The sequence below is a fragment of the Lynx rufus genome, unplaced genomic scaffold (genome assembly GCF_022079265.1).
Source record: "Lynx rufus isolate CCGP_SWC_20201006 ecotype Redwood Valley unplaced genomic scaffold, mLynRuf1.p SCAF_19, whole genome shotgun sequence".
Lineage (NCBI taxonomy): Eukaryota > Metazoa > Chordata > Mammalia > Carnivora > Felidae > Lynx > Lynx rufus.
In genome coordinates this window covers 17,611,301-17,635,483 of record NW_025814833.1, presented here as the reverse complement: position 1 = coordinate 17,635,483, position 24,183 = coordinate 17,611,301, and the positions used below count along the sequence as shown (strand labels likewise).

General features: G+C 42.7%; 1 protein-coding gene across 1 annotated transcript in view; it reads right to left on the bottom strand.

The window, feature by feature from the left end:
• The window catches only part of GRIA3 (glutamate ionotropic receptor AMPA type subunit 3), a 266,764-nt gene that overhangs the window by 65,693 nt on the left and 176,888 nt on the right, over positions 1-24,183 (bottom strand). Inside the window, exons 6-10 of the mRNA XM_047081913.1 lie at positions 20,792-20,953; positions 16,293-16,460; positions 11,816-11,920; positions 10,560-10,667; positions 8,659-8,865 (exon numbers count right to left, since the gene is read on the bottom strand). Coding sequence (XP_046937869.1) covers positions 8,659-8,865; positions 10,560-10,667; positions 11,816-11,920; positions 16,293-16,460; positions 20,792-20,953 — 750 coding nt within the window. The remainder of the gene's footprint in view (positions 1-8,658; positions 8,866-10,559; positions 10,668-11,815; positions 11,921-16,292; positions 16,461-20,791; positions 20,954-24,183) is intronic.

Below are 24,183 nucleotides of genomic sequence, written 5' to 3'. Positions count from 1 at the left end.
TGATCCTTACCAGTCCCATCATCTGTGCGGGCGATCTTGCCTCTTTCTTCACTGAGAAGATGGGCGCCAGCTGACACGAGCTCTATCGTCTGTGTCCTTTTTCTTCTCAACATATTGCTGTGCCTTCACCTATTCCTTTTATAATAAATATTTTATTTTTTCTTAACTAGGCTCCACGCCCAACTTGGGGCTTGAACTCGTGACACCAAGTTCAAGAGTCGCATCCTCTACGGACTGAGCCAGCCAGGCACCCTGATTCACCTATTCCTTCTTTCACTCCCATCTCTTAGCAAACGAACTTTCTTTTTTTTTAATGTTTATGTATTTCTGAGAGAAACGGGGGAAGGGCAGAGAGAGAAGGGGACAGAAGATCCTAAGTGTAGGGCTTGAACTCACAAACCATGAGATCATGACCTGAGCCAAAGTCGGACACTTAACCAACTGAGCCACCCAGGCACCCCTGAACTTTCTAAGATTTAATCCACTTATTCCTTGAATCCCATATTCTTTTGTCTCTGCTTAAAACTTAGCTCCAGGGCGCCTGGGTGGGTCATCGGTCAAGCGTCTGACTCTTGATTTTGGCTCAGGTCACGATCAGGTTTGTGACATGGATCCCCAGGTCAGGCTCTGTGCTAACAGCACGGAACCTGCTTGACATTCTCTCCCTCCCTCCCTCTCTCTCTGTGCCTCCCCAGCTCATGCTTTCTCTCGCTCTCAAACAAACATTTAAAAAAAATCAGCTCCATTTATTCTTATACTAATTTTTCCTTCTTGACCTATCCCAATGGTTCTCAGTGGGTGGCTCCCTCGACCAGCAGCATCAGAGTCACCTGGGAACTTGTTAGACATGCCAATTCTCAGGCCCCATCCCAGATATATGGAATAAGAAACTGTGGGTGGGATTTGGGTGGCCCTCCAGGTGATTTGAATGCTTGCTGTCATTCGAAAACCATGACTTGGTCTTATTCACTTAAAATCAGATTCAGGTAATTCTGTTTACTGACAGACAGAAATGAGACAAACCCCGCCCCTCCCACCTTCTTTGCTCCTGCTACCTTCTTAACCATACGACATCTTTCTCTATTACCTGTAATCTTGTTGAGTAAATACACCTTTACCATGTCTTGATTTTTAACACCACTTCGTCCTTACAAAACACCCGTGATCTACCTTCTACTCCCCACCCTTCCGATTTATTGACATCGCTTCTTCAACTATATACTTGGTCACCAAATTCCAAGTCCTTCCCTCAGACATTAACTGCTTATGTGACCCCACTAGCCTTTTGCACGATGTGCTCTCTTTCCTTGGCTCTTTGACCCTGAAGACCATGGGTCCTCCTACCTTATGGCATGTTCCTTCTCTGGCATTTGTTCCCGGATTTGCTCTCTTGACCGGCCGAGGCGTACCTTTGGAGCCTCAGAGTCTACTCACGGGGCCGGCTTAGGGGGCATCCGATGAAGGTTTGTGGAGTAATAAGCAAGACTCCTTGAAGGCTCTGTCCTTCACTTTCTCCCCTCAGGATCATCACCTAAGGCTTCAACACTCCCCTCCTAGCTGCAGGCTCCTGAATCACCAGTTCTGCATTTATAACCAGAGGGAAGCCAAACAGCGATTTTTTTACCTGTTTTACCCTTTCGCCTGGGGCCAGACCTGATCTTAGAAACAAAAGCTACTGAGGAGAATGGAATTGGCCAGAAAGCGAGAGGGTCTTTTTCCTTTCTTTCTTTCTTTTTTTTTTTTTTTTGGCTGAGAGAGTCGGAATCTGCTAGAAAGAGGCTTGGTGTGCCAACAGAAATCACAGATAAAGCCACCTTCTGTCCTTGCCAATGTGTTTCGACCTCCATGCAAATGCCCCTCTCGTATCATTTCCCATTTGATCTCATTTGAATTTAATTAGTTAATTTAACTAGTTTTCTTGATTTTTTTTAAGTCTAAATAATTGAGAGTTCTAAGAGATATGGCCATCTCTTCGTTTTGGAAGGAAGAAATAAGGGGCATTTGGGTGAGAAAATCACTTTGGATTGAATTTAGGGGACCTGGGTTCTTTTCAAGCAGGTAAAGAAAGGAGTTTGAGAATTTTGACACCCTTTATGGGGGGGAAAAACCCCAACATCTCGGCAACAAACAGCCAGCAGATGCTAAGCACGGCTGAACACTAACAAGAAGTGGCTAGAGAGACAAAACACAGCTTCTCGTCTGTTTCCCAGGAACACGCAGCAAAAGAACAGATTCTCAAAGGACGCCATTCCTAGTAGGAGTACTTTTGAAGTCACAGAAGACAACAGAAAGAACTTGCTCCCCCCAGGCACTTGGCTTTTTCCCTCCGTCTAGCTTTTTAACCTTTTCTGAATTGTTTCTTCCTAAGGAGCTTTTTCAAAGAAGGCGGTGTTAGTCTGTTTTTTGGAGGGTGCTCTCTCAATGAAGAATAACATTAAATCTGTGCTCGACTAAGCCTCATCGATGTGGACCTGGCTCCAAAATGAGAATTCCCATGCTGAATCTTAAAAAAAAAAACCAAAAACCAAAAAACCCAAAACCTATTACGGCCGGAAAAAGACAAAGGAATAGCAAAAATCAGGTGGAAGAAGGCTCAATCAATAGAAAGGAAGGAGCTAGTGATCAGCCAGCCGGATAGGGGACTTAGCAACCCATCCCGTCTCTTGTATGCCTGGTGGGGCCAGCGCGGCAGAACTGTCCTGTCCGCTCCCAGGCAGCTATGGAGAGGCCCTTGCCCTCTGCCGCCACTGTCCCCTCCTCCACGTGAAAAGGATGTTGTTACGGTCAGTTATTTCAGGGCCCAAGATCTGCTTGGCATAACGTCTGTGGAGCAATCAAGCTGGTTGTAAAGGGAAATGGGAGGAGCCGGGAAGTAGTGTCAGAAAACACCCATTTAGCTCTCCTGGGACTGCCACAGCACGCAGACCAGGAGGAAAGTCATTTTCTTTCTTTTTTTTTTTAACGTTTATTTATTTTTGAGACAGAGACAGAGCATGAACGGGGGAGGGGCAGAGAGAGAGGGAGACACAGAATCGGAAACAGGCTCCAGGCTCTGAGCCATCAGCCCAGAGCCTGACGCGGGGCTCGAACTCACGGACCGCGAGATCGTGACCTGAGCTGAAGTCGGACGCTTAACCGACTGCGCCACCCAGGCGCCCCTGAGGAAAGTCATTTTCGAGGCAAGTTAAAGGTTTGGGAGGCCAACATAAAGGCAACTCCCCACCCTCTCTGCTCAGAATGGCAGACCTCCGTGCGTCATTAATGCTCCTTCCTGGAGCATTTGAAAGAGAGCACACACATCATTTGAAAGAGAGGGGCACTTTTATCAAACCATCAGCCCTTCTGCCAAAGCCCAGTGTAATCACCTGAAGAATAGAAAAGAATATTTGGCGTCTGTTACTGCACCCTTGCTTCTCTGCCTTTTAGCTGGAAGGACAGATCGACTTCCTGTCTTTCTTAATGGAAAATGAATCTATCTTAGGATAGTGACAACCTAAGAGATAATTTCTTCTAGGTAGAGAAATGTCAGTGTGAATAGCATCTATAAAATTGCCATTTGTCCTGGGAGTGTGAAGGGGTCTGAGGGTGCCCGGGGGCTGCGACCTGGAATCAACCACCCCCCGACCCCATCTCCATCCCCAAGCTCTCTGCTCTCTTTTAAGCCAGAGGTGCCAATATGGGCAGTGGTTTGGCCTTTCCCAAGGCAACTCTCTCCCTCCTATCTTCATCTTTAGTTCTAAGTGCTGGGAACATAAGGAACACAGCAGCTGCCTGCTGGCAGGCGACCCTTTGTCAATTAGAACCTCGATTTCTTTCCAGCCCTTTCCCTGACTCTCTTTTTCCGTTAGATTATATCTCCTCTCAAAGGGCAGAAACCCCCAGCTGCCCGCTTTGGGTTTTCAGATATTTCAAGTGATAACTAGAGATGTGTATGGCATTATTCTGGAGGCCACAGGTAAGCAGGATGGGTATCTTGGACGGAGAAGCTCATAATCCAACTAGATTGCAACCCCCTTGAAGGCAGATGGGGATGTTGTATCTGATACAACACCAATCTTCCCATAATCTGGCAAGCTTAGTAAACTGAGCCATTGTGAGCCAGTGCACAGAGCACTGGGCCAGGAGTCAAGAAACCTGAGTTACAGTCCAAGCTCTGCCAAGCTTTGCAATTTTGCGACCTTGTCACAATTCCCGCCACTATTTCTGTCATCCCATCAGGGCTTGGTTGCCTGGTTTACCCAAATGGCCGTTCTAATGGCCATTCCTGGCTGATCCCCATATTTATCTGTAAAACGACTGAAATGGTAGGCTAAAAGATGTCTAACAGCCCTGTTAGCTACAAAATGTTTTTAAATGTCCTCTTACAACACATGCTATTTTGGAGCCATAAAAACTTGTGGTCTGTAAGCCATTTAAGCTGGGGACAATTACCATGTGGTGATGTTATAGACATCCAGCTCAAAATCAAAACTGCTAAAAGCAGGTGGACAGTTTCAAGTCCATAATGTTCTGAAGAGCTTACATAATGGGGCACATTGTGTCCTACTGACGTTTGTTTCAAAAATAGCCTTCTTAGCAATACAAGGTGCCCCAAACATCAACCTTGATTTGGTTTTCTTTAGAGGGAAAAAACCCATTTAGGAATCATCTGAAAAGAGGCTGATTGGCTTCTTTCTTCCTAAACAAATTTAATTCATTTGGACTCTTTCTGGAGACTTTGTGGTAGATACTGAAATCTTCTTTGCGAAGCTTTTTTCATCTCTGCCTGTCTTCATTTTTTTTTTTTTTCCTACTCTGATCTGTTTTACATGCTAAAAGCAGAAGAGAAAATTCCCTAAAGATAAATCTGTGCTTATCTGTGTAGGTTTCATGTTCATTGCAAGAACTAGTTTTCCTCCCCCCCTTTTTTTCTTAAGCAACTTGCAAACTACAAGAGCCCAGGCCTGCCAGAAATGAATGCCTGTGTTTTCACTTTTCTCCATTTCTATCATTGAAAGAGAAGTGGAAAACTTCCCAGTGCTGAAAGATTACAACTTCTAAATGAAGAGGAGGACACATTCAGCTTACGAGAGCATCCGCCTTCACCGAGAGGTCTTACTCCAGCCTGACAAGAACATCCATTTCTCACAGCCACAGGTTTTAGAGGAAAGTGGAAATCGGCAATTGGTTTGCTGTCAATTCCCTGGAATCCCCTTGTGTTATTATCCCAGAAGGCATCAGAAACTTGTTCTAGGTTGGAGGAGGGAGGATATTCCTATGAGAGACTTCCCTAGCTATTGCTTTTGTCTTCAGTAGAAAGAACTGGAGGGAATAGAAGGGAAGGCTCCTTCAGAAGAATTTTTACCTATTTGGCAGTGAAGAGCTGATTTCTAAATCGCTCAACAAGGAAGGGACTCTCTAATTCTCAAGCTCACTCACTCACACTTACCCACACTGGAAACAGAGAGAGAATGTGGAGATTAGGTGGGTGTAGTCCAGGGGACACGCCAGAAGAGAAGCCAAAACCCAGTGGAAAGCTGGGTCTTTGTCCAAACAGTGTCAGGAAATCTTGCTCTGTATCACTGGGACTAATGTCTTGCTCATTGCCAGGAGGGCACTCAGCTATTCACAGAATGTGACAGGTTTTCTCTTGAGACACTAGACAGCTCTGGCTGTTGAGTCACAATGGGCTGGTAGAACTCACGTCAGTTATTCTGGCCTGGTAGAAATCAACACCTGAAATTCATGCTTTTGTGGCCGGTCTTCTCCCCAGAAAGGCAGAGGCACCAAAAGCTTTTCAACAAGTTTCAACTATCTTTTACGATGGGATGGGTGTGAAATAACACTTTAGCCGTTGAGCAGTCTAGGGCAATGGTTAAAGAACATGGACTTCATAGTCAGAGACCTGGGTTCAAATCACTGTGTCACTACAGGCTGTTTGGTGTTGGCATAAGACGTCACCTTCACCTCCCTAGGCTTCAGTGTTTTCATCTGTAGAATGATTAACATGATGGCATCTCCCTTGAAGGTATGTTATGAGGATTAAGTTACATAATGTCTACAGAGCATTTAGCACTGGGTCTGGCAACTAGGAAATACGCAACAAATGGTAGCGAATAATAAGAATAAATAGTGATAATGATATAAGATTGCCTCCGACCATGAGCTAAATTTAATGAATAATGCCTGGGCATGACTGTGTGCCAGGCATTCGCTCGTTAGAACAAAAAGTGAGGATCTACTATGGACCACGTAATGTGCTAAGTGCGGGGGAATGCTGTGAGCAAGACAGGACCTCTTGGAGCCTGAGTGCTGGGGAGATGAGGGATAGAAAAGAGAAGAAGACTTGACTGCCAACTCATAAAGAGGTTAGAGTTGTGTCAAGATGGTTCAGAGCTTCGCAGGGTCCTTAGGAAGCATGACAGGTGCTCTGCCCCTTGTTCAGCCCCCTGTCTCTGGCATTACAGGTTCTTCTCTTTCTCATCACTGAGTTCACTTGAGTCTCATCTGCAACTCAGCCCTGCGCCAGTTCCCAGGGCCAACCTTGACCCAAGACGGGAGATAATTGGCTCCAGCCCCATAGCCGGGGGCTGAGGTTCAAACTGCCTTCCTCCTTGTCTGACTGGAGGATGGTGCCCTAGTTTTGGTACTTGAGGTCCAATCTCATTTTAAGCCTTAATTCCTTTTCTGCGCCCTTATTTTTAGCAACGAGCTTCTCCCTTTGTACTTGTTCCTGAGGACCTGTTCCAAAAACTTATTTAGTGACCCCAGTACTATCTTCTGATGGGAGAGCTGTACCTTATTCTTGCTGATTCCCATCTGAACCTCATCCAATCCAGTCCTTAGCTTGAACCTCAGTCCAGTAATTAATTTTGATGGTTTCTTCTTGCCAACTTCATCTCAGTATATGCACCCTCTAGATTCCTCTGTCTCCCCCTAACCTGCTGTCTAGGCAAGGCAAGTCATTGCAAGTAATCCTTGTCCGTTAGATCTAAACGTCTGCAGAATACACTTGCCGCAATGAGCACCGGGTGATGTATGCAAGTGTTGAGTCACGATATTGTACGCCTGAAACTAATACAAGACTGTATGTTAACCAACTGTAATGAAAATAAAAATCAGAGATAACTAAACATCTGCTGCCACCATCTACACTTGGGTTAGTTCTCTAGTGACTGGTTCACCCAATGGGCAGCTCTTATGCCCAGTTCTGCCTGTCTCTATATGCCTCAGTGGGCGGCCCAAGATCTGACATTCCCAACCAGAGGCCAAAACCTTTTAAAGTAAAGCCACTGCAGAGCTCTGAAGATGCAGCTGTACCCCTTCTGAAAGCCCTAATTATCAGTGTAATTCTTCTGTACTTGCCCCATGGGCAAGCCCTTAGCACAACGATTCTATTCCTTTATTAATTCATCCAACAATTATTTGTTGAACTTCCATTATGCGCCGTGCTCTGGGATATTGAAAGAAATCAGATACGGCTTCTGTGCTCAAGGAGTTCATAGTCTAGTTGGGGCAAGTTCAGCTGAACTTGTAAACAGATCATTATAACACAGGTTCAAAAGCACTACAAGAAAGCAAAAAGCAGGGGTATCTAACCAGACTGCAGGTGGATAAATGGTAATCCCATTCAGGAAGGCTTCCTGAAAGTGGGGACACATCAGAGTTCTGGAGGACTGCTAGGTGGCGTTAGCTGACTGAGAGAGGCACAGGTACTTCCGGGGATACCCTAAGTGACCTTTAGGGAGCAACACATCCTTTTCAGTAGCTGGAACATTGAGTTCTAAGGGGAAAGAGTACAAGATGAATCTAGGGAGGTAGGTAGGTGCCAGATTATGACGTGCACTCCTTGCCATGCTGAGGACTTGGAATTTTATCCTGATTTTTATCTTTTTTTTAAAAAATGAAAAAAATTTTTATTTTATTTTTTGAGAGACAGAGAGAGACAGAGCATGAGCAAGGGAGGGGCAGAGACAGAGGGAGACACAGAATCCAAAGCAGGCTTCAGGATCTGAGCTGTCTGCACAGAGCCCGACGCAGGGCTTGAACCCACGAACTGTGAGATCATGACCTGAGCCGAAGCCGGATGCTGAACCAACCGAGCCACCCAGGTGCCCCTTTATCCTGATTTTTAAAGTGGGAAACTACAATAATGTGGAGATCTGATTTGCCAGGGTAAGAGTAGAGGCAGGGAAATCAGTTAAATGACCGACAAGTGGTGAGAACCTTAACTAAAATGATGATAGTGGGATGAAGAATGTGTCTGAATTTGAGAGAAGAGTAGAACACAGGACATGGTCGCTGCCTAGAGATGAGAGAGCAGCGAGCAAAGGTGACCCGTTTGTGTAGGCAAAGTCGCTGAGGCAGCAACTTCTGCTGCCTGACGCGGAGAACACAGAAGGGACAGATTTTCAGTAGAGGGCAGGCTGTATTTAAGGTTGCCAAATAAAGTTCCCCGATTTTACTTTGCTTTTAGCCACATAATCCTGTTGCCCAAATGGTGCTGTTGACAATCCTACCTTGACAGAAGTCAATTGGAGAAGAAAATGGTTTTTTTTGTTTTTGTTTTTTTTACAGACCACATGAAAACTCTACAATTGAATAACTGAAAATGAAATCCTCTATCATTGATAAGTGGAAAGCATAGAAGTAAGTGAAAATAGCGTTGAAAAGACTTACCCCATAGACAAGTTCCCCAACCATGCCATTCCATATTTTTGTCTCTGGATCCCTTGCGCCATATTTCCCGTCGCCGACAATGGACAATTTGTATTTGATCCTCACGTGTTTGGCTATTTCATAGGCTAAGTCGACACAATAGCCTTCATATCTCTCATTTCCTTCCAGTTGCTCATGGTTCTTCTTATACATTACATATGGTGATTCCTTAGGGACCAGAGGGAGATCAAAGGATTACCCCTACACGTTATTCTAAGAGCTGATGAATGTAATAACTGTCCCCCCCCCCACCATGTGCCTGTTGAGGTTTGGTGTGTGAAGAGAGCCTTTAAAAAATGTTCGCTTAATAAGCAGAGGAACCTCAATAGACTGACTATTCGCTGGGCTATCTATTCCTTGGAGTCCCTAACTGATGATTTAAAGATGTAGAGAAGGATTTAAGTTCTTTTCGAGGGTTTGAAAGCAGGACCAGTTTCCACTTGTAAAGCCTTTGATTTAGGCAAACTGGGTAGAGGTATTTCTCTTACATGAAGGTGAACTGCCTTTGATTTCTCAGGATTTCCCATGCAGGAACCACAGCCAGCCCAGGCAAGCCCTTAAGAACCACTGCGATCTTTGTGAGGTCAGGGTCTGTGGCTTATTCGTTTCTACATCCTCACGGCCTAGTACAGTACCTAGGACAAAATGAGGATTTGACATGTCTGTTTACATGTCAAAAGTAAACTTCAGCTAAATCTCCATTCATTTATTTACATCGTCAGACCTAGGGGTATACTCATTTTCAACCCTGGTTTGTACTTCACGTAGTAAGAACATACCAGCTTTTGGAAAAAACATTTTAAAACTAAATGAGAATACTATCTTGTGTGTCAACCATGCTTTGAATTTTGCAGAAAAGCTTTAAATGGTGAATATTGCCTTGAAACAGTCTTGTGACATTATGATACCCATTTCATAAATTAAAAGAAATGTAACCTGTGGCTCAGAGAAGTTGTGACTTGCACAGTTAAACACAGGTTAGTGGTAGACCTAACATTAGAGCCCTAACCTACTCTCTCTTTCACATAATGCTGTGTCCCCCATGGTGAAAAGTTAGATTCCAAGTCCAGATGAAACCTCAATCCTTTAGTGAGTGTATATGTGTGTGTGTGTGTGTGTGTGTGTGTGTGTGTGTGTGTTATGTGTGTGTGTATGCGCGCACGTGCGTGAGGGGTGGCAAAGAAGAGAATGATACATGGAATTGTCCCAAATTCCTATTCTTTTTCTGTTTTTTAAAAAAGTTTATTTATTTTGATAGAGACAGAGAGTAGGGGAGGGGCAGAGAGAAAGAGGGAGAGAGAGAATCCCAAGCAGGTTCTACAACTGTCAGCGCAGAACCCGATGCAGGGCTTGATCTCACCAATCATGAGATCATGGCCTGAGCTGAAATCAAGAGTCAGACATTTAACTGAAAGAGACACCCAGGCACCCCCCCCATATTCTTTTTCTTTTTAAAAAGACATTCTGGGGGCGCCTGGGTGGCGCAGTCGGTTAAAGCGTCCGACTTCAGCCAGGTCACAATCTCGCGGTCCGTGAGTTCGAGCCCCACGTCGGGCTCTGGGCTGATGGCTCAGAGCCTGGAGCCTGTTTCCGATTCTGTGTCTCCCTCTCTCTCTGCCCCTCCCCTGTTCATGCTCTGTCTCTCTCTGTCCCAAAAATAAATAAAAAAAAACGTTGAAAAAAAAAATTTTAAAAAAGACATTCTGTTCATGATCATAGCAAGATACTTTGAGAGATTCCTAAGCTGACCTGTTGGATGTTTTCACTTCTTGAAACTGAGGTCTTTTGTACTGGCTGAATAATGCTTTACAGAAAGAAGTCTTGCTGTACAGAAAGCCCACCTACCTTCCCTTCGTACTTACCAGAATGGTAGTCACTACAATGGTCCGGTTCTCTGAGGATGCGCTGTCATTGCTGATTTGCTGATCTGAGAAAGGCACAAATCTTTCGTACTCATTCCAGTAGCCAGCCTAGAAAGAGCAGACATTTGACCTGGTTGCCTTTTTTTTCACTCAAAAAGTACTGCATGAAATTCAAGTGCTGTTGTGGAATAAAACTTTCTTTTTAGTTACTGGAGCTTTCCAAGCATTGATGTCCTGTCTCCCTCTGTCTTGGCACCCCCACCAGGAACCCAACTGTGATACAAACCTTCATCCTGGGGTTCCCATCCCCACTTCGCCTTTAGTGGTATTTTGTAAAATAATTCAGCCCACTGTAGGACGGTTAGCCTTTTGTTCCCCTTTAAACTCATACAGCAGAAGAGCGCTTTGCTCTGAACTGTGGGAAAGCTAGGATTTGAGGGTGGGAAACCAAGGAGTGTCCTGTAGAAATGACCCAAGCTATTTTACATTCTAGGATTTTATCAAATGGCTGCTAAATCCTCATTTCATGCCTAACTTAACTATTAGTATGATAGAAGCAAAGTGATCGTTGTACAAGTTAGCTGTAGAGAAAGGTACTTTGTCCAGAGTCCTTTGCAGGGGGGTGAGGTGGCAAAGATACCTACTGGAGAGGTACCTACTTTCTGATTCTTTTGCTAAAACTGTATGTACCTTGGCAGTTTGTTTAAATAACAACATGCTGTAAAATTTGTGATTCCTTCCCTCTATTGTTAGAAGCTGTTAATAATTCTTGAGTCTATCTCTTTTATTTTATTTATTTTTTATTTGAGAGAGAGAGAAAGAGAGAGAGAGAGAGAGAGAGAGAGAGAATGCACACAAGCAGAGGAGAGGGGCAGAGAAAGAGGGACAGAGAGAGAATCTTAAGCAGGCTCCACACTGAGAGTGGAGCCCAATGCAGGGCTTGATCCCATGACCCTGAGATCATGACCTGAGCTGAAATCAAGAATTGCACTTCAACTGACTGAGCCACCCAGGTGCCCCAAGTCTATCACTTTTATAGGAGAGACTCCGAGGGAAACACTCCTTTCAGAATGCGTATAGATGGAACACTCTGATTGCAAAACAACTCTGCGTATCTACACTATTTGCCAACAGAAAGGCAAAAATGATGTGTGGGAATTTGCTTTGTATGTGTTTTCTAACATCTCTTTTCTCGCACCTGAGTGCTGTCACCTTGTGAAAGACTTTGTCTTTGTGTATCTGTTTTGGCTACTTACTTTTCGAGAGCCAGTGACTTTCATCTCGTACACATCGATGGTATAATTTGTCCTACGTCCGTAAGTGTCAAATTGGATGTTTCCGGTCATTCCTTGTACTTGTACCTGGTAGGAAGGAAAAATGTAAAATTTTAAAATACCACCGCATTACTGCCTTCTAGGTCTCTGGGATGAGGCCCGCTGACAGATCTTAGAAGCTTGGAGAACTTTTATCTTGAGTCATTGAGCTCAATCCGCCAGATCAAGTCCATGTGGATCTTTATTTCTTCTCTGGCATTTTGTGAAGCTTTGAGTGGGTGGTAGGCAGTTACCTATATGATACAGGGAAGGCCCTACCACCACTTTTTCAAGGGTGTGAGATTTCTATCATTAGTCTCTTCTCAAGGGAGTAGCCTGAGGGTATTCTTAACTAGCATAATGCATTCTTCTAAACTATGCGTTCCATGAGGGCTGTGGCTGTGTCTTAGCATTCCCAATATAACATAAATTGGTTTCAGTAATAGGGGCTCTGGAGCTCCTGGATTCGCATTCTAGCTTCATCACCTACTAACTGTATAACCTTGGATGTGCTCCCTAATGCTTTTGCACTTCAGTGTCCCCATCTGTAAAATGGGAAATCCCACTAGTACCTATCCCTTAAGAGTTGTGGGAAGATTAAATGAGTTCTACACGTGTAACGTTCAGAACTGTGTCTGGCACGTCGTATGTATGCATTGTAATACTTGCAGGCTATATTGGTAATTATTGTGAATTGAAATGAATTTAGTTCTTTTTCTTGAGAGTGTTATTTACCAGCCTCCACAGTAACAGGGGTGGATTCTCCTCTTATTTGACCTATGCCCAGCTACAAACAGGTAAGCAGCGAGCCAGGCCTTGGAGGGATAAACCATACACTGATGAAATTTGTGAAGTCTAAGGAATCAGGGGTATGTGGTACTAGATAAGAAAGACAGAGGTACTAGAAGAGCCTGGACACCCATGTGGGATGCCACCTGAAGATTCACATATGTCACAATTTTTCCTGGGTCTGTCCCAGTATTGTGAACTAATAAAAGGCCATCCCTCCCAGGTGGAGAGATTTCCTCACCAATTATTTTATGGTTCAGGGACATTGCACGCAAGACCCTCTGTAAATATAAGTCACTGGAGTGATTCATCTGGTAAGGGTCAAGCCATTTGCTTCAAAGGAAAAGCATCTGTCTCTTTTTCCTAGGATGAAAGGATAGAATACTTTTTTATTACTCACAGAAAGTGACAAGCTACTTAGCAAGTCAGAAGTGGTAATGGGCTTGTGCTGTGGAAGCGAGAACTGAGGTCAAATATTAGGGAGCATCTTTTGAAAGGAAAGGGAGCTTGTTCACCACCGATGGGAAAATGAGCTTCTCGTTCAAAGAGAAAGGCTCCAATGTGACTTCCTGAAGACAAGATGATTGTTCTACTGACCCAACAAACCTAAGCACCATTGTCAGCTCAGGCTTGCAGAGAAGGTGATGTCACACTTCCGGCTAAAGTAAAAGTCCCTTGTTGAGATAGAAATTGCTTAGCCTGTCTGGGGTACACTGTGATGCAAGAAGGGTTCTTGACACTCCATTCTGAGCTTTGAATTCTAGGAGAGCAGGTAGGTCGGGCAGACACACTGGCATAGGAACTTATTAAGGAAATCCTTCATTCCCGAAAATAGCAAAGGCTTCAAGTCTCGTTAAGGATTGTATATTTCTGAAGATCTAGCGTATTTAAACACAATAGACAAATTGGACACCAGTCTAGGTACGTCCAGGAGATTCGAGACCCCACGATGAAAACTTCTGGTGAACAGAAGTAGAATCAGAGGGAAGTCTATTTTCAATGACGTGACTGTCAGTTGCGGTTCCCCACCATCCCACCTGGGAACTTTTCTTTAATCGCCGCCCCCCCCCCCACCCCTGCTCCACTCCAGTCTATTATTAGGTGCTTCTCCTCTGGGTTCCCATAGAACCCTCTGGAGAACCTAACCATAACATTTTAATCATCTCTGTATTTCCATCTCCCTTACTAGTTTGGGAACATCTCAGGATGAGAGACCTTCTTTTCCTGTGCTCTCAGCAGCTAGTACAGGAACTGGAATAGAGCAGGTGCTTAATAAATGTTTGCTGAACAAAGGGACAAGCTTTAATGCTTTAGAATCGTGACATGTTCCAGCAGGCTAGGCTCGGGCTGATCTTTGCACAGTCTGTAGATTACCCAATTTTCAAGGGGCTTTAAGTACATTTGTTTACATATTAACAATTCTTTAATGTTTGTTTATTTTTGAGAGAGAGAGAGCGTGAGTCGGGGACGGGCAGAGAGACAGGGAGACACAGAATCCGAAGCAGGCCCCAGGCTCCAAGCTGTCAGCACAGAGCCCGAGGCAGGGCTCGAACTCATGAGCCATGAGCTCATGACCTGAGCTAAAGTGGGACGATTAACTGACTGAGCCACCCAGGTGAGCCTACATATTAACAATTTAAGTGTGAGCTCTCCTCACCTTATTTCATGTTTGCATACTAACTTTGAGCCTGATACACAGCCATTGGTGCTCAATAAATATTTACTGACTGAGGGGTATGCTTATTTATTCATTAAAACAGGCCCCTTCGGAGCCTCTATCAGGCAGTGATTATGTTTGCCAGATTTCTTTGAAGGAAGAGAATGATTTATTGAGCAACAACTACGTGCTAGTCACAGTGAGGGAGGCATTTACACATGCATTGTCACTTTTAATTAAATAAAATGGGATTTTTTTTTTTTTACCATAGTAAAACCTTTAGTACTTCAGACCGTCTTCCCTCGCAGTCCCTCTGAACAGTGGAATTTTACTGAGCATTTATCACAAAGGGAACATGTGCTTCTGGAAAATGTTGATACTTTCCAGCCTCTCTGCTGCAGCAGGAAGAAGTTGGCCTGTAGAAATTGGTAAAGCATCCCTTTGGTTGAGTGTTTGATCCTTAGGGCCTGGGAGGAAGGTTACTTACCAGGCTTATAACTCGAGCTTTATAAGTGAGTTAGACGTGCAGAAACTATTTGCGCAATGGTGTGATCAATCTAGTTTTTTCCCTAGCCAGATAGATTTCTTATCCTTCATTCCGGTAGCCATTTTTTATTTGTTGTTCGTGCCGTGAATGGGGAGTCCGTTGGAGGTGCTGGTACTTGCCCCTTGAGATTTGGTTGACGAAAACTCCTTTTGATTTACTCGGAGGGAGTTTTGTATTTCAGTCATCATTATGTTTCACCTGACAGTACAAATCTTGTAACTGCTATGAAGGTTGAATTTAATTAACTGCTCTTCAAAATTGTGCAGTGCTACCTCCATAAAACTACACTTAGGGCATTTGTTAGGGAACTGACATAATGACATAAAAATCTGCATGATGGGAGAATGAGTCATATCTCTTTCTTGGAGAGAGACACAGGGGCTACTAACCCCTTTTGATGGAGTGCTTCCAACTTGGCAAATTTAAGGCAGCAGTAGGAGAGCCAACTACACAAAATGATGTACGTTATGAGGCCATGACGGATTCTTCATTGCTGGGTTGGGCACAGAATTATCTTATCATTGCCCATCAGTTTGTTTCTTTGGATATCCCAAACATTGGGATAATTACATAAGTAGAAATAAGAGGCGCTTGTACTCTGGAAGGCTCATTTTAATGCATGCAGGCACATGTAGCATCAGACGAAATATTCAGGAAAGAGCTCTTGCTCAGAAAGCTGCAATGAATGACCGACGCTGCTCCTGGTGTAAAGAATGAGATCTGTTCAAAGGGTACTTCCTGAAGTCTTAAATGATCGCCTACCAGTAAATACTAAAAACAAGTGACCTATTTGACTGTCTCCTGGTTTCTTGTACTTGTCTTTAGGTTTTTCTCTGGGGCATCGGGAAAAAAAGTTTCCTAAGTAGGCCTAGACACGTATCATATTTCTGCATTTCACCATGTAGATTAGCACGTTGTAAAGGTTCTTTCTGGCAACAGAACGACTGCGACCCTGGCTCAGCTCCACAGTCCATCCGGGCTAATGAGTTGTCTGCTGAGCCAGAGGATGCCGCTGTCCTTTGTGATGTCTACCTTCAAGTTAGGAGCATCCTACAGAATATCCCAGCCCCCCAAAGTAACACCACATGCCTGGAAAGGTTAGAAAGTTTGAAGTTGTTTACATGTTCAGTCCATCAGTTTTGAGGGTACTGGGTTTGATTTACTACCCGCAGTGTAGCACAGAACTAAATATTCATTTGCCCTCAACTGACAATGTTTCAAGCTTCGAGGAAGAAGCTTCTGGTTTGCGATTTCTAGATTTTGATGAATAAATGCCTGTGCTTCTATTCTGCGTGCTCTGACCTTCTTAGACTCGGATCCTGTTCCCTTTAGGATGGCTTTTTCCAAGACTGAGGTCTTACTTTTTTTGTGTCTTTATAAGACACAAAAACCCCGCCCCCACCCCGATAACCCAGCGTGGTCTTTACCATTTTTAGAGCTCTCTCGATATCAATTCCTTGACTCCAGGGCACAGCGGGATTTGCCAAGCAGTCTCCAGCACTGCCTCTTCGGGATACATCCACTCGCTGCCTCCTCAGGTAGCGGAAAGCTTCTGCGATGACCAGTATTGCATCGTGCGTCAGCGCAGATGTATACTGAAATGGATATGTGGAAAACAAGGTATCACGACAAACGATACCCTCAACACATGCCTTGCTCCTTAGAATTTTCATTTCATACTCTCCACCTCGTACTCTATGAAGTCACCCTCTTAATTATTTGAATCAAGAGATCTCTCAGGGCAAGCCTGACTTTGATTCATTCTAGAATGATGCCTCTTACCTCGTGTGTGCACATGTTAAGATTTTTAAGACCGAATGGCTCAAGGGAGTCTCTCCCTTGCTCTCAGTCCTGTGTTTTGTATTGAGTGAGCGACTACTAAAAGGCCAGGTCCTTTATAGAGAAAAAAATACATGTGCAGCTAACGGATGGCATATGTAGATTGGTTATTGCTGTTTGTAATAGAAAATTCAGGTCTGGTGTTTACTTAGGGGAAAATGGAAATAGCTAAGTTAGACAGCTTGAAATTAATTTGGAGGGAAACATTAATCATTTCTGTCTGGACCATGTTTCTGGCGAACTAGGACCTCTGGCCAGCAATAAATCAGTTTTTGTTTCGTGGGGGGAGCAGAAAACCAAAGCTGGTTTTCGATTGTAGAAAATTGCAATTGTTATTGAGTTTTAAATCTGATAACGGTGACAATTCACAGGCAATACTTCACGATGCTACCACTTTCAGGCAAGAACACTTCGTTTCTATTCCTTGGATATACTGATAGGCTACTAGGGATGAGGCCAGTCACTTAATACTGGGGATTTGATTATCTGCGATTTGACAAGGAAGATGCCTTTTCATTAAATGAATCAACAAATCTGATTAAAATAAGCTGGCCCCTGTTTTTCGGGGGTGACAAATACTGGGAGGATATAGAAGTCTATTGATATTTTTAATGAAGCAAAATGTCCCAGGAGGAGTTTTTCTCTCTCCCAAATACACCCGGGAGTGAGTACATTGTCGTCTTTACAACTATCCGTTTACTTTTTTGACTTTTTTCATGTTACTTTTCTTTCAGGAGCAAATCTTCAAGTGTGACTGTGACAGGGGGCATGTGTTCTTTCATGCAAAAAAAAAAAAATCTTTGTGTCTGTCCACTCTAGCACTACACAAAGCCAACACGGTGGTGATTTCTTTTCCAGCTGACTGCATAAATTGTCTGCAATTCCAAGCCATGCCAAAATAGCTATTTAATTTTCTGCTTTTTCAGCTTCTACTTACCAGTGTGTGAGTGTGTAAAAAGAAAAAAAAGCCCCAAAAGGAAACATTCATAAAATATAGAATAAATTAAGCAGTAGGATTTTAATCTGGAGACAATTTTATTTCCTAATCAAAAATATTATACATCACTTTTTTAAAGTGGGCTTTTTGTCTGATTGGTATAGAACAAGTTTCCATGACTAATACTAGGCAAAAAAAAATCTGAAAGTCGAACCATCTCTTCAAATATTCCATTTCTTAGGGATGACTGGCCTTATCCCTAGTAGAGCCTGTCAATATATACAAGGAATAGAAACTAAGTGTTTTGCCTGAAAGAGGTAGCATTTAAAGGGTTTTACTCTTAAATGGTTCTTCTCAGCAAGTTCTGAGGACTTTACTTTATACACACCATGAGTTATCGATGACTAATCCAGAACTAAGCTTGTTTTTCTTCTCCTTTGTAGAACCTCTATAACTTCTGAGCAAACACACACTACCCTGTAGTAGCCTTTTCATCCTTTTACCCTTGTCTGTTGTTTTGTGGCTAACAGAGTGCCTGGCACATAATGCATAAATGAATTTCTTGCCTCTACCTATTACCTGCTAAATCTAAGGATGGAAAAGCAGTGGACAGGCAGTTTCTGAAAAATCTAAATTTGTGTAAGCTCACCTAAAGGTGGTGGGTGGATTTAGTATATCAAAAAAATTGGAATCATCAAGGAAACGCAAATCAAAAGCACGGGAGATAGCACCGCACACCTGTTATGATGGCTGTTATCAAAAAGACAGGAAATATTGAGTGTTGGCAAAAATGTGGAGAGAAGAGAACCCTCTTGCCCTGCTGGTGGGAATGCAAACTGGTGCGGCCACTGTGGAAAACATTATGGAGGCTCCTCAAAAAATTAAAGATAGAACCACTGTGCAACCCAGCAATTCCTCTTGTGTGTATTAATCCAAAAGAAACAAAATCACTATTGCAAAAAGATATCTGTGTCCCCACGCTCAGTGCAGCATTATTTAGAGGAGCCAAGACAGGGAAACAACCTACGTGTCCATCAACACATGAGTGGTTAAGGAAAATGTGGTACGTACATGCAGTGGAATACTATTTGGCCACAAAAAAGGAAGGAAATCCTGTCGTTTGTAACAACATGGATGGACCTTGAGGGCATTATGCTAAGTGAAATTAAGTCAGACAGAGAAAGACAAATACTGTGTGATCTCACTTAAATGTGTAATCTAAAAAACAAAACAAAAATCACCCTGAACTCATAGGAATAGAGAACAGATTTGTGGTTTCCAGAGAAGGGTGATGGGTGGTAGGGGATGGGGGAAATGTGTCAAAGGTGCAAACTTCCAGTTATAAAAGAAGTAAGTCCTGGGGATGTAATATACACCATGGTGACTATAGTTAACAATACTGTATGTATGTACGTATGAATTTAAGAGAGAAAGAGAGAGAACATGAGAAGGGGAAAGGGGCAGAGGGAGGGAGAGAGAGAGAGAGAGAGAGAGAGAGAGAGAGAGAGAGAATCTTAACCAGGCTCTACACTTAACATGGAGCCCGATGTGGGGTGTGATCCCAAAACCCTGGGATCGTGATCTGAGCCAAAGTCAAGAATAGGACGCTCAACCGACTGAGCCACCCAGGTGCCCCTACTGATTGTGTTTTTGAAAGTTGCTAAGAGAAGTAGATTTTAAAAATTCTCATCACAAGAAAAAAATTGTACCTACGGTGGTGATGGATGGTAACTAAAGTTGTTGCGGTGATCATTTTGCAATATATACATATGTCAGATCATTATGCTATATACCTAAAACTAATATAATGCTATATGTCAATTATATCTCAATAAAAACCGGATAAAATAATTATCCTAAAAAAAAAGATCTGACTGCGAACGCTAACCCTAACATCACAGGGATTGAGACCATATTTGCTGAAACATCTGAGGACACCTGATCTGACCATGGGACAGAATGTTTTAAAATGGGACCGCCTAGGAAAATCTGGCATGTATACTATAATCACTACAACAACAGAATACCACTTAACTAGTGAGTGGCTTAAATGAATGAATAAATTAGGTTTAATGCACAACTTTTCTAGAACATACCAATTGTATAAAGTAAGGGCCCACTTGTATTGTGTTCTGATGTGATTCATTTAGGGTGAAACTGACTAGGTGATACAGAATGTGTCTCTTCTCTGGTCCATGTCTCTATTGTTCTCGGTTATTCTATTCTTGCCAGGAAGAATGTGAGGATGGGTATCTTGAAACCATGAGAAAAGAAATATCCACCCCTTTTCCTTTTTTAGGGAAAGGCCTTAACTGTACTTTGATTCCTGTTCTTGATCACAAGGATCCCACAGCTATGGTACATACATACTTTCACTATATAAGGAAAGAAGAATTTAAAGTCAGTTTCATACTTGAACCAATGCACCAAGGGAATGGTTACTTAAAACATACCCTTGACGGATCCTTTGTGTTACACTAATAACTTTTCCTAATTTATCTGTTTTAATTCCTGATTTTTAAATAATAGGATTTCTAGTCATAGGGGAACACATGTGAAAAATGTGCACTCTAAGCATGACTTTCTACCTTTAATATTCTTATTTTGATTTCATGAAAATGAGCAACATAGGTAATCTAATTATTTTTAAAGATACTTTTCCAGGCAGGAAAACATTTCTGCTCAATATACATATAGGCACCATGCACTCTGTATTGCAGCCCAATTCACTCGGGTGTACTGAGATTCATGAAACTTATTAACACAAAGTAATCACATAAATAATGTAAAATCTAATTTTCTGTTGCAGGCTATCAATCTTCTTTACCTATTCCCACTGCCCCCACTCTTTGCCCAACTCAGGTTCTTGTAATATTGTAAATTGTTATGAGCATGTTACAAATGAAATTCATTAAAAAATTAGTTAACATTCCCAAGCCCCAGGTTTTAAAAGACCTCCTTCTCCTTAGCGTCTTTATTTGCAAGTGTAGTTTTCAAATGCAGCAGTAGCACCTGCAATTTGGTTTTAGCATCCTTGAAACCTTTCTGAGCGAAGACGACTTGGTCACAGGAAGGCCGTAAATATATAAAGGCCACACTGAGATGCTGTGAAAAGCTGGCCTAAGGTTTCTGCATGCCATGGAACATTACCTTTAGTGGTGCATTCTTGGCTTCAGGGAATTCCCTTTCATCTAGCCTCACCCAGCGCTGAATAAACTGCTGAACCATAGGGTTTTCATTGTTGACAATCTGGAATCCTGTAATGTTGGCTCCCCCATGCATGACTCTTTCTAGCAAAATATCGGTAAAACCCTAGAAAGAGATCGAAAGAGAATCATTAATGTTGGAGGTCGTGAGTTCTGACCGTATCTGTTGGTTAGAATGCTAAGGAGGAGATGGAAGGTCCTTCTCCCAGGATCACTCTTCAACAATCAAGGAAACCCTGGACACAATGTTATATGTCAATTACATCTCAATTACAAAAACAAGAAGGATGATGATGACAAGTACCAAAAAAAATGCTGGATATGGGCTAATTCTTAAGGCAGTATGTCTCCGAAACTACAGGCACGATGGAGAAAATATGCATTCTTCCATTTTAGTGCTTTGTGTCTTTATTTAGTATAGCTCCTGCAAGGACAAACACAGGTGCCAACTTCAAGCAAATGTTTTGTTTCATTTACCTGTATTTTTAGTCTTTCTTCACTGAGTACAAATACAATGCTTCCTGTAACTGGGAAAGTGTTGAAACGTTTGACCCTGACTAGAGGTATAAAATCCTTTTCTTCAGCTTCATGTGCCAAACACAGCAGATTGCTTTAGATTCTAATGATGAGTACTTTCAACATTTGTGACTTAAAGAAATGCCAAAGAGAGAAACTGACAGCTTGGTTGTATATGATGGTGCAAACCCAGGTTATGTCTCTCATGTGTTTATAAACAAGCCTCGACATCTACTTCGGATCACCCACCGTTTTCTTCTTCTCTTGCTCTAGTTACCATCTGGTGTCTCTGTCACCTAAGCCTCCTAAAGGGATCTCTTCAGGTTCACACCAAGCCATCTCTGCCTGGGTGCCACCAGCTCCACTGGGCATTGCTATCTCCTGAAACACTTCTCCCAGGAATTGTGCTATTTCTGCTGGATACCTGTCTCTTGCTAGTTGCAGTGGACGCGTTTAGGTCCTCAATGGGCTGAAGCCAACATTTATCTTCATAAAGAAATGGGGAGAATTCTTCCTCCATTCCTCACACTATCTTGTTCAACATTTTAATATAACATTTTCAAATACGCAAAAAAATTGAGAGAACTGTATAGTGAATACCCATAAAGTCTCAACTCAGACTTTAAAATTAGTATTTTTCTATCCATCCATCAATCCATTTCTTTTTTTTTCTTCAAAGTTTTGATTATTATTATTTTTAAAAATTTTATTTAAATCCAAGTTAGTTAACATACAGTGTAATCATGGTTTCAAGGAATGGAGTTTAGTGATTCATCACTTACATATAACACCCAGTGATCCATCAATCCGTTTCATGTTTTTGGATGCATTTCAAAGTAAGTTGTAGATATTAGTATACTTCAAACTAAAAGACTTTGGCAGGCAGATCATTAACTAGAGTTCAGAATTTGTTTGCAATTCTTTTTCTTTCCTTTTCTCTTTTCTTTCTTTCTTTCTTTCTCCTTTGAGGTAAAATTTGCATCCAATGAAATATACAAATCTTAAATGTAGCACTTTTCTTTTCTTTTCTTTTCTTTCTTCAAGGTAAAATTTACATCCAATGAAATATATAAATCTTAAACGTAGCACTTGATGAGTTCTGATAAATGCATACACCTGTTCTCCAAAGTTTTCTTTTTTTGCATTCTAAGTTTTTATTAAAGTATAAAAATCATATAGAAAAGTGCACATATCTTCAAATACATGACCTGACAGATTCTCACAAACCGAACGCAAAAATGTAAGCAATACCCACGGGGCCCCCTGTGTACCTCTCTAGCCACCATCCCTCCCCCCACTTCTTTTAATTCACCTTTCTTTATATTTTAGTGAACCAGCTTTTCCAGTTACTACTCACGGCCCCTTCTTTCTTCCTTTCAAAAGCGGGCCATGAGTCCATGGAGATTGCACAAAGAGCCAAGTAGTTTTTGCATCACTGAGAATCATTCCTCCTTTCTGATAATCAAAAAACCCCACCTTTTAAAAAAACTAACATTAACTTGTTGGGATGAGTTTTGTCCCAAAGTCCTCTTTCATGAAGGAAGCTAAGACTGTTTTCTCCCCTTTGCTGCCCTCGCACCGCGATCAGCCAAGAGACTTACTTTGTATGAGTCTAGTTAGAGGCCCCAACTGGGGCTGTCTCCCAACTCCCCAATCCCGCCCCATAACACATATACAAATAAAGAGCCTGGGACAAAATTTTAACAAATGGCTTTAATTCACTCACTGCGCCAAACCATATGTGTCAGTTAACAAGTTTTACACAAGAACATTGACCAGCTGCCCACCTGCCTGCCGAAGGGGCTGAAGAGGGCCCTCTCGTGCTGTCCTGTGTCTTAAAAGCCTGGACGGGACAAGTGGAGCTCCTTTCCTTGAAAGAAGGGGGTTGAGAATGCTTCTGTCACCATCCTCGTCTTCAGGGCCGATGGCTACAACCTGCACTAAGAAGCAGTATCTCTTGCACCCCTCACGCTTTGATAAGTGTCACACTCCTGTTTTCCTAATATCCATAGCATGTTAAAATGGCAACACAGAATTAACAAAAGGGAAGGAGACAGAAAGTATGCCAGCACTCTCACATCTGTCCTAAGGCATAAGAGTCAGTCCTTCAGTCTGGTTACGCACCATACAACTTCTTTCCAGAAAGATGTTCCCTCACTCTCCTTTTCTTGGCAGGGATACTAAAAGGAGTGGTCCAGCTCAAATTTACCTCACCAGTCATGCCCACTTCCTCCCAGAAGGCTTCATTCTGTCATGTATGCCCCATGTATTCCTGCTTGGGTATCTTCCTCTCCAGTAAACATATTATACTTTGAAAACATCTCCATAGGCATACTCTGCACCCCTCTTTCTACCACACATCAACCATGCCATTGTGGACCTAGAAGTTTCTCAGTCAACCCATGTTTTATGACAAACATGCCTGGAAATGAGTTCTGGTGCACCTCAGACTGGAATCAGCCTTGCTGTCCTTGTGGGATGAACTGCATCCACAGCAACACAAATCAAGCCAGGGGAAGGTCACCTCAAGCTGTTCTGGTGGCCAGACTTACATGACACTGGCCCCTACCGATTGCTCCGAAGCCTCATCCATCCGTATGGGCAGAAAGTACTAACACAGCCCCACAGACAAAATGGGGAGAAGAGAAGTATAGTAGAAACAGAAAGGAGGTAACAGGTATTTAGGGAGATGAGACATCCTGTTGCTTAAGGCTAAGAGTTGGCTGTCTTCTGGTCGCCCTCTGTTTCGTTTGTGTACATTTTGCTTGTTTGTAATGTCTTAGATTCTACAGCCTGAATGTCTCCCCGGTGTCCAGCATT